The 10,759-nt window shown below is 36.5% G+C and overlaps 1 protein-coding gene across 1 annotated transcript; it reads right to left on the bottom strand.

Annotated features, from left to right (window-relative positions):
- Nucleotides 1–910: 910 nt before the first annotated feature.
- LOC103026825 (vitelline membrane outer layer protein 1 homolog) lies at nt 911–10,217 on the bottom strand. The gene is made up of 5 exons (XM_007231004.3): nt 9,879–10,217; nt 6,591–6,727; nt 4,618–4,734; nt 4,308–4,492; nt 911–1,071 (listed from the first exon to the last, which is right to left on the bottom strand). The coding sequence occupies exons 1-4, from the start codon at nt 10,074–10,076 to the stop codon at nt 4,405–4,407; spliced, it is 540 nt and encodes a 179-aa protein (XP_007231066.2). The 5' UTR covers nt 10,077–10,217; the 3' UTR covers nt 911–1,071; nt 4,308–4,404.
- Between the last annotated feature and the right edge of the window lie 542 nt (nt 10,218–10,759).

Genomic DNA, 10,759 nt, shown 5'->3' with positions numbered 1-10,759 from the left:
TTAGGTCAATGATAATCGATTTATTAATAAGAAAGAGACAAAAAGGTCAAAAATGGTCTCTATTAGAGACCAATGCAAAAAAACATGGCTGAAGAAAAAGAACACAACGGCTCGTCTCACATTTACCAAAAAACACCTTGATGATCCCCAGAACTTTGGGTAAATATTATTTGGACTGACGTGACAAAAGTGGAATTTTTTAGAAGGTGTGTGTCCTGTTACATCTGGCATAAAACACAAAATTTCAGAAAAAAAACATCATACTGAATGTAAAACATGGTGGTGGTAGTGTGATGGTCTGAGGCTGCTTTGCTGCTTCAGGGTCTGGACAGCTTGCTGTAACAGATGGAACCAGGAATTCTGCTGTTTACCAGAAAATCCTGAAGAAGAATATCTGACCATTTGTACGTGGCCTCAAGCTCACGTGTACTTGGGTTCTGCAGCAGGACAATGAGCAAAAGCACACAAACAAGTCCACCTCTGAAAGACTTAAACAAAAACAAAATCAAGTGGCCCAGTCAAAGTCGGATTGATATTTAATAAATAAAAAAATAAAATAAAATTATAGTTTAAAAAGTGTATTTTATATTTACTCATGTTATCTTTGATTGATATTAAAGTTTGTTTGACAATCGGAAAAAATATATCAATATGGCAAAAACAAAAGAAATCTGTAGGGGGCAAATACTTTTTCACATCACTGTATGTATTGCATTTATAAATGGACTGTATTAACATATGTAATAATCTTATCTTCACATAATGACACTCTTAGGAAAGCTGAGATGTTAAAAGCTGAAATTGTTTCTTTTTGTTTTTCTTAAAAGCTAGTAAACAAGGTTTTTGACTGTTTTAATAAATGAATAATATTAACTAAAAACAGTGATGAAGAAATCACAATTTCAGAGGATTTTATTCCAGATCACCTTTATTTAGGCAGCCAACAGTTTCTAGAAACTCTTCCTCGATTAAGAGAATTAATAAAAGATATGATCTGTCTTCGAATATGTTTTTTTTTTTTTTCAGTTTTTATCTCATGCTGCACCAGCTTGGATGAGATGACTGGGGCACCTGGAAAACACAAAATGAAATCTTTATAAAGCATGAACATTTTTCTGTATGAATCATCTGCATAAATTGTTGATAATAAGGAAGATTTAACCATGTGAACGCATAATACAATTTTAGTACAAGTTCAATACAAGCTTAAAATGAGAAATTACCTTTGCTCATCTTACTTGTGCAAATATAATATTTTGTAGTAATGTTTTATGGGCAAAATATTAAGAAGTGTTAATTCCATTAATCAAAAGCAAGTGGTACACTGTAAAATGAAGAAAAAGACTGTACTTTTCTGAACATTACAAAACAGTAAAAATTAGCAGTAGCCCATTTAAAACTTTTTTTTACAGTTTTTACCCATCAAAAACAGAGAGTTTTAATGTTTGATGTGTAAAATAACAGTCAGTAGTGCTTCAAATACATAAATTACCTGTGTGTAGCATAACTGTACATGTGCATTATTTACCTGTTTAATTATGACTTAAATACTGAAAAAATAGTGTCAGTAAACTAGTTTCTACCTAAACACAAATTCAGTGGCAGCACTCCACTGTCATAATATTTTAAAATGACAAAATATAACAGTACTTCTGTTTTCTGACAGTCAGAAACTCCTGTAAATAACAACACATTTTTGGCATCAGGAGTGACAGATAATATATTTTTTTTACTTTTATTTTTTTTAGAGAAATGTTGTATAAGGAAATCACTGTAAAGTATTTACTGTTTAATTTAGTGTAGTATAATTTTTTTCAGACTCTGGAATAGGTACATTAGACAACACTGTAATCAATTCATTTTTACAGTAAATGTATACAGTAAATAACTGTTTAATAACAATGATCCGTTATAAAACTGTAGCAGCAAGAGAAAACAGTGCTCTGTGATTGTTAGGTGTGTGACTCATGACCCTGCAGTTGCTTACTGTTGCTTAGACGTTTTCCAGAAAGTTACTGTTTTGTTTTGAAACTAAACACCAGTCAAAAACACATCATTTCTGCTGCCAGTTTGATACTGTAAATCTTTACAGTATATGGCTAGCTATATTATTTACACTAATTCATTGGTAAATAAAGACCCCAAACATTTAAAGAACATATGGTAACTGTAAAGAATTAAAATGTAATTAGTTATCCCAAATCATACTATAAAATCTGTAACACTCTATAATTCATTGACAGTAAATTACTCTTATTGCACAATAATATAAGTATTTTACAATTTACTGTGTAGTATTTCCTGTGATTTTACAGGCCTTTATTGGCTGCTTTTTTGCAGTTAACTTTACAATGAATTTACAATAAACTTTTTACAGTGACCACTTATTAAATTAACGCTGCAAGTGTAATTGAATAACATATGGATGGTGGAGAAGAGCAGCAGATCAAGGAAAATGTATCTTTTTCTAGGGTGACCAAACGTCCGTATTTCCCGGGACATGTCCGTATTTCACGTATTTCAAAAGTGAGGAAATGTCCTGTTTTTTTAAATTACCTTCATTGGACCATTAAATTTACAGGCACTAGGGCACTGCGCACAGCGCTGCGTGTGACAATCCCTGAGTCGCGTCAGTGAGAGCAGCCCTGTTCTTTAGGGGGGGTATGCAGCCTAGAGGGGGCGCCAAATCAAAGCTCCACAGCTTGCTGTTTTGCGGAGCGCATAAGCCCCCCCGTGTCTGCCTCTTTGTAAAAAGGTACATATATATTGAACCATTGAACAATTTGTCTATGATAGGTTTAAAAAAAAAGAAAACTTAAGAAAACGAAAAAAAATTAAATAAAACAAACAAAAACCCTAAAAAAAAGTGGAATAACAGTTCGGTCTAACTGCTGCTGTTATAGCAACATTTATAAGAAGATGGCAAAAAAACTCATTTATGTAATTCAAGTAAAAATGTTTTTTATTGTTATTGTAAAGTATTGTAAGTTATTGTAAAAAAGTGACGGCATATTTAAAAAGCAACAGAAGTTGTTCATTTGTATCATTTCTAACATATTTAGGGTGTTTTTTACTCACTTTTTTCACTCCCACAACCTTAATCCTTTACAGCTTCAAAAACATGGATTATGCAAATTAGGTGTTGACGTCATTTAGCCAGGTGTCCTGTTTTACCCAAATAAAAATATGGTCACCCTATCTTTGTCCCAAGCATTATAGAGGGCAAAACATACTTAATTTTGTATATTAGAGATATCCTGTTAAAAATAAATTATCTGAGCCTCATCACAAATGTTTCAAATCATGAATGTTCAGATTTATGGTGCAGATTAGAAATTAACCTTTTCTTTTTCTTCATTTGAGGAATGTGTGATTGCTAATACTGCATTTTTCAGACTATAATCAGACTTTTCAGACTTTTAGAAAAGACTTTCAGACTTTTCAGACTAAAAAGCGCCTTATGTATAATTCTACTGGCATGTTGTAAGGAGCAGTAAAGCTACTCTGATGAATTACAGAGTATAAGGGATTTAGCACTGCTAACCCGGCTGGGTAGCGCTGCTAATCATGACTGGCTAGCACTGTTAACTGGGGCTGGCTATGATGCTAACTGCGAATTGGTAGTGCTGTTAACAGGTGCTAACTAGCGCTGCTATCTACAGCTAGCACTCACCCTTGGACAAAATACTGGAATTCTAAGCTTACTGTAAATAAACAGAAGTGCTGTACTCACCCAAATAAACAGTTTTCAGGAGAGAAATTACTTTAAAAGAAAATGCTTTTTTTGTAAGAATAACAGTTTTGTTTACTTTAGGTGCTTCTTCCTTCAGTTTCCCTGTTAGAAAGGAAAGCGCCTCATGTATGAAAATAGACCAGAAAATAGACATTCATTGAAAGTACGCTTTGTAATCTGGTGCGCTTTATAATCTGAAAAATACAGTATATCAGTTTAGAAGTTACACTATCACTGGTTCAACCACCCACTGGTTGAAATAGCTTGTGGTAAGGAGAGTGGTTATTAAGCTGGACTATTAGACAGCGTCTTTTACAGTAGATAAAATTAAATTTGATGCTGCATAGGGTTCTCCTACAAGTAAGAAAACATGATATAGTGCCTGGTTAGGTGTTAGCTTAATGAAGGAATGCCCCAACAGTGCATTTAACGTGATGTGGTGTCCTCACCATGTGAAAAACTGTATTTGATGGTATATGATAGAATGTGTAAGAACCTTATTTCTATTGTAATTCTCCTATTTTTTTTGCTCCTGCTCTTTAAACAGCCAGCATTGCAGCATTGCACAATGTACCTTAATCACAGCAGAACAAACGAACATCATTGAGAGCGGTGTCGTCTCCCAACCCTTTTGGTTCCTCTACGATTGTCTGAATACCACAGATGCCCTTTCATGTACATGTTTCGCTCCAGGAACCCCAGGTACCCCAGGACATGCCTGTACCCTTAAGCTCCTCCTCACCTCCACTGCATTTGAACCTGTTAAGAAAATTTAACAATGACAACATTCAGCATTCAGACAGGCTCAAAAATGTCACAGCAAAGAAATGTGAATTATGGGATTAACGAGTGAATAATAGTGTTGAACATCATTATTTTATTACCTTATGTTGTTTGCGGCGGTATCGTCCCAGGTTGTTCCTTGGTAGGGTTCCACACGGAGCTGAAAGCTCATCAGTGTCCCTGACTTACACCACTGGATATCTTTCCATGTTCCCCAGCTGGGGAAAGAGCACAGGTACACAGAGCATTGACATTTTCCTAAACCATGACAGAGACACCAGGCCTGTTTACATCAATGTCAGATCAAAAAGGATAAAAATAGCCTAAAAAAAGAATCTGAAAACATGGCTTTAATTTATTAAAATTACCCTCCGTTGGTTTTTCTTTATTTTGGGACCCCACAGACTAATTTACAGTCCACCTTGTTCACCAGTTCACCTTGTCTTCTCAATAATTCATTTATACATGAATGCCTAATGAAGTTAATGGCAAAATTTGTCAGTAAAGTATTGTAAAATTATAGTAGTTCACTCTGGAGAAAGATTACAATATATTATTGTATAATAAGTATAATAAATTACTTTAAATTAATTACAAAGTATTACAGCTTTTCTTATAGCATGTTTTGGCATGAATAAATACAATATGATATTGTAATTATTCTTTACAATTACCATATGAACTGTAAATGTTTGGGGTCTGTAGTTGCCAGTATACTGAAAGTGCTGTAAAATGAATTGTAGCCATATGCTGTAAAATAAATATTGTAAATTAACATTAAAGAACTGGGATTGCATTGCAGTTTTCAGCCAGAATAATTACTTGCTTTGCAGTAAAAAAAAAGGGAACTTACACTTATGACCTACAACACTGCTGCCAGGTAGTCAACCATTATATGCAATATAACTGAATCTTTGGTAGGCACTGATGGTGAGTTAGGGGTGGGGGGGACAGTTGTCAGGGGTCAATTGGAAATATATAATATTATATAAAATACTTAGAAAATGTTAGGTACTAAGATACTAAAAACTGTCAGGATAAGCACTCTTTTTTCCCTTTCAAATCATGATATGATTTGATTTGATTATTTTTTTCCTTTAATGTTACAGTTAAATATATAAGTGGCAGCTGTTTTTAAAGCGCATCCCAAGATGCATTGCGTTCAACAGTTCTACAAGAGAACATACAGGGGTTGGACAATGAAACTGAAACACCTGGTTTTAGACCACAATAATTTTTTGTCCCGACGGACAGTTCTGGTGGAAACAGGCGAGTTGAGGTGCACATTGAATTCTGCTGTGATTTGGGCAGTCGTAGTTTTATGTTTTTTGGACTTTCAGACAGCTTCCTCTTGCGTCCACAGTTAATCCTGTTGGATGTGGTTCGTCCTTCTTGGTGGTGTGCTGACATTACCCTGGATACTGTGGCTCTTCACATCACAAAGACTTGCTGTCTTGGTCACAGAGGCGCCAGCAAGACGTGCACCAACTATTTGTCCTCTTTTGAACTCTGGTATGTCTTCCATAATGTTGTGTGCATTGTAATATTTTGAGCCAAACTGTGCTCTTACCCTGCTAATTGAACCTTCACACTCTGCTCTTACTGGTGCAATGTGCAATTAATGAAGATTGGCCACCAGGCTGCTCCAATTTAGCCATAAAACCTCCCACACTAAAATGACAGGTATTTCAGTTTCATTGTCCAACCCCTGTAGTTAAACAGTTATTTTCTGTATATTTTTTACAGTGTATAGATAGCAGTCTGATTAAGTGTCTGTAAGAAAATCATTGTGAAAAAAAACATATATTAGATTTTTTTAAATACAAAAACATGGTCAATTTCACACAGACATTTAAATTATCTTGATATTTACAATTGAAGATACATTTCATTAGTCAAAGATCTCCTCACAATAACAATAGCTGGCATGTGTGACTGTCTCCTTTAAATACTTTATAATATAAAAAAATAAAGGTAGTTCAAACTACCAATATTGGACTGGAATTTTAAGAAATTACCTTATAATGGTTTTGGTAGATTACGACTACAGTATATATGTCTAAAAGCCACTCACCTTCCTGTGTCAGACTGCACTGTGGCGTAGTCAGTATAAGGCCCAGTCGTGCCCTTGGCTGTGTTAACACAGTGAAGGCGAATTCCATTCAAAGCAGTGTTGTCCCCTATTAACAGAGATTCCCAGTAACCTGCAACCTAAAACACATTACTCTGTACTGTAGACATTTCTTTATATATTAGCTCAAGATGTTAGCAAGACAAGACAACCACATTCACCATACTTGTATTTGACACAAATGGAATAAGAGTTAAGGATCTTGTTTAAGTATCCAACAGTGGCAGCTTGCCAAACTCAGGTATCAAACCCACAAGCCTGTCATCAGTAATCTTTCAGTGCTCAGTGTTCTATAGCTGCTGAGCCATCAATGTTTCGTAATCGGCAGGTTACAAACCAGCACTGTGAGGTGCCAGTTGATTTCTAATCTATTACCTTGCAGAACCTAGCATGATCTAACATTATTCAGCAGAATCTATCACTGTTACCTTATAACCGCCAACTTAAATGTATTTTATTAAGATTTTAAGTGATAGAAAGACACAAAGTATTGCATAAGTGTGATTTTCACATTTTTAATCAAATTAAAAACTGAAAAGTGTGATGTGTAAAAGTATTCATCCCCCCAATATCAATACTTAGTAAAGACACCATTCACTGCAATTACAGATGTAAGTGCTTTGTGGTTTGTTTCTACTAGAGTTGAGATATTTGCTCCATTCTTCTTTACAAAACAGCTCAAGCTCAGCCAAGTTGGATGGAGAGCGTTTTTAAACAGCAGTTTTCACGTCTCTCCACAAAAGCTCAAAGGAATTTAGGTCAGGACTTTGAGGGCCATTCTAGCACATGAATAATCTTTGATTTAAATCATTCCACTGTAGTTCCGTCTGTTTGTTTTCAGTCATTGTCTTAAATCTCCTTCCCAGTCTCAAGTCTTTTGTAGCCTCCACCAGGTTTTCTTCCAGGATTGCCCTGTATTTATCCCCATCCATCTTTTCGACATCTTTGACCAACTTTTCTGTCCCTGCTGAAGAAAAGCATCCCCACAGCAAGATGCTGCCTCCACCATGCTTCACAGTGGGGATGGTGTGTTCAGAGTGATGAACTGTGTTGCTTTTCAGCCACACAAAGCATTTTTTATTAAAAAGGCTAAAACGTTCAACTTTCTTCCGCATGTTTGCTGTGCAAACAGCACTTCTTATGTCTTTCTTTTAACAGTGGCTTTCTTCTTGCCACTCTTCCATAAAGCCCAGATTTGTGGAGTGCACGCCTTATAGTTGTCCTGCTAACTGATTCTTCTACCTGAGCCAGGCCCGGAGTGGCTAATCGGGAGATTCGGACAATCCACAGACCACCTCCAAAGAGCTGCAGCATCATCTTGCTGCAGATGGTGTCACTGTGCATCGGTCAGTAATACAGCGCACTTTAGACAAGGAGAAGCTGTATGCTAGAGTGCGAAAGAAGCCATGTGCTTTTGCATACCTCAGGCGACTCTGTTTGTGCAAAGTTTGCGCTGTATTGTTGACCGATACAGTACAGTACAGTGACACCATCTGCAGCAAGATGATGCTGCAGCTCTTTGGAGGTGGTCTGTGGATTGTTCTTGACTGTTCTCACCATTCTTCTTCTCTGCCTTTCTGATATTTTTCTTGGCCTGCCACTTCTGGGCTTAACAAGAACTGTCCCTGTGGTCTTCCATTTCCTTACTATGTTCCTCACAGTGGAAACTGACAGGTAACATCTTTGAGACAACTTTTTGTATTCTTCCCCTGAACAACTATGTTGAACAATCTTTGTTTTTAGATCATTTGAGAGTTGTTTTGATGAGCCCATGGTGCCACTCTTCAGAGGAGATTCAAATAGGAGAACAACTTGCAATTGGCCACCTTAAATACCTTTTCATATGATTGGATACACCTGGCTATGAAGTTCAAAGCTCAATGAGGTTACCAAACCAATTTTGTGCTTCAGTAAGTCAGTAAAAGTAGTTAGGAGTATTCAAATCAATAAAATGATAAGGGTGCCCATACTTTTGCACCAGTCAAATTTTGGTTTAATGTATATTGCACATTTTCTGTTAGTACAATAAACCTCATTTCAATCCTGAAATATTACTGTGTCCATCAGTTATTAGATATATCAAACTGAAATGGCTGTTGCAAACACCCAAATATTTAGAACTAAAAATGATTAAGATTAATAGGGGTGCCCAAACTTTTTCATATGACTGCATATGCAATAAAAAGGCATTGTAAAAGCTAGCTGCTGTTTCATTTATTTAAATTCCTACTCCATGGAAAAAGTGGGCCAGATTTGGGCATGAAACTCCCGGGCTGAAAAAGAGGCCCACTCAAGCCCTGACCTGAGCTGCGGATTTCCGCAGCTCCTCCAGAGTAACCATGGACGTCTTTGCTGCTTCTCTGACTAGTCCTCTCCATGCTCTGTCAGTTTGGGTGGACAGCCATGTCTTGGTAGGTTTGCAGTTGTAGAATACATTTTCTATTTTTGGATGATGGATTAGCTGTGGATGATGCTGTTTGTTCACTAGTGATCTCTAACAAACCACTGAGGTCGATACTGAACAGGTGTATTTATACTGAGACTAAATCACACAGATGGACTCTGTCAACTTATTTAGTGACTTTTGAAGGCAATTGACTGCACTGGATCTTATTTAGGGGTTTTAGAGTAAATACTTTTGCACGTCACACTTTTTAGATTTTTATTTAATAAAAATTTTGAAAACAATGTATAATTTTCATTTCACTTCACACTTATATGCTACTTTGTGTTGGTTTATTACATAAAATCTTAATAAAATATATTTAAGTTTATGGTTGTAAAGTAAATACTGTAGCAGCAGGGCTACACAATTACACTCGGCAATCTAGAATAATGGTGACTTGTTCCTACAGCCTACAGCACTGAGAAGGAGAGCTGCACAATATATAAAATACATATGCACACCCAAGGGTAGTTTCGGGCAACAGAAAACAAACCAGTGGTAAGCGGTATATGCAAATAAATGGTGCCAGGAGCCAATGGGAAAGATGTATGTACCAACACTTAGTTGTATGTTTGCATACTATATTAATAATTGCAGTAACTTGGCAGTAACAGTAATACTAAAAAGCATTTTTCAGGTGTAAACGATTCCAGTGTTAATTATTATTATTATTAATTACACTTTGAGAAATGTTGGCCCAACCCTGGATATTAGCAACACTTGTTTGTTTGTATGTTTGTATGTTTAATTTCATTCAAATAAAAAGACAAGAACAGCACACTTACCTTAAGACTGAAACCTGCAGCATAGAAGCCTGCAGGACACATTTCTTTCAGGCCCCATTCTCCCCAGCGCTGACCATTATCCACACCAAGCAGTGATATAAAGGGCCTGTCGATGCTTCTCTCAGCTCTGTTTCCTCTGGCGTAAGATCCAAAAGAGACCAGAAACAGAGTCACACTAACAAAAAACAGCTGATGCATTTTTTCTGCCTTAAAGAAGTCTGAAACAGGACGATTCTTTTTTCTGCTTTCTGCTTTTATCTGTGATCTTGTGCAGCCAAGCAATCTCTGGACCTGCCAGCCCCAAAACTGCCTCACGCTCAGCAGGAGACGACTCTGACCCCAACACACACATTTCAGCTCCCATCCCCCTTTTTGGCAGGACTGTCCTATTGATTTCCCAGCAGAGGAGTTGTTTTGAGGCCTTGACCAAAAGCCACAGCTAGACTGAGATCAGCAGAGCAGTTTATATAGCTGATGTCAGAACTATTAAAGGTCTCATTCCATCTTTTTTTAAAATTCAATTTAAAATGTCTAGTTGTGGTCTCTAGTATGAATGAATGCCATGTGAGACATTTTTTGAGAAAAAAGTTATCAGGTGTTTCTATTTAGCCCTGCTTTAGATCACTGAATTAGAGGTCTTTAAAGAAAGTCAGGTTTTGGCTCTTGCTGCTGATATTCATACATGCAAACATATCACCGCTAATTGCACCTGCTGCCTCCACCCACAGTCAATTTTACAGCTCTAAAACTCAAAGGACAAAATGTTTTCAGGTATACAGCCTTAGTTAAAGATGTAGCACTGAGTGCTAGATAAAGTTAACCCTTAAACTTAATTTAACATCAAACCGAGGCAAGCGGCCAGAAAAACATTATCAATGCTG

This window comes from Astyanax mexicanus, chromosome 17 (assembly GCF_023375975.1).
Source record: "Astyanax mexicanus isolate ESR-SI-001 chromosome 17, AstMex3_surface, whole genome shotgun sequence".
NCBI classification, from domain to species: domain Eukaryota; kingdom Metazoa; phylum Chordata; class Actinopteri; order Characiformes; family Acestrorhamphidae; genus Astyanax; species Astyanax mexicanus.
The sequence above is the reverse complement of the archived record's forward strand: the minus strand, read 5'-3'. Positions and strand labels throughout refer to the sequence as shown.

What these genes read in the sequence shown, in the direction of transcription:
- LOC103026825 (XM_007231004.3), bottom strand. Translation starts at nt 10,076, where the DNA reads ATGCATCAGCTGTTTTTTGTTAGTGTGACTCTGTTTCTGGTCTCTTTT. An exon ending in CTGCAGGTTTCAGTCTTAAG is followed by an intron (nt 6,728 to 9,878) that starts GTAAGTGTGCTG and finishes AATGTGTTTTAG; the next exon opens with GTTGCAGGTTACTGGGAATC. An exon ending in ACCGCCGCAAACAACATAAG is followed by an intron (nt 4,493 to 4,617) that starts GTAATAAAATAA and finishes TTTTCTTAACAG; the next exon opens with GTTCAAATGCAGTGGAGGTG.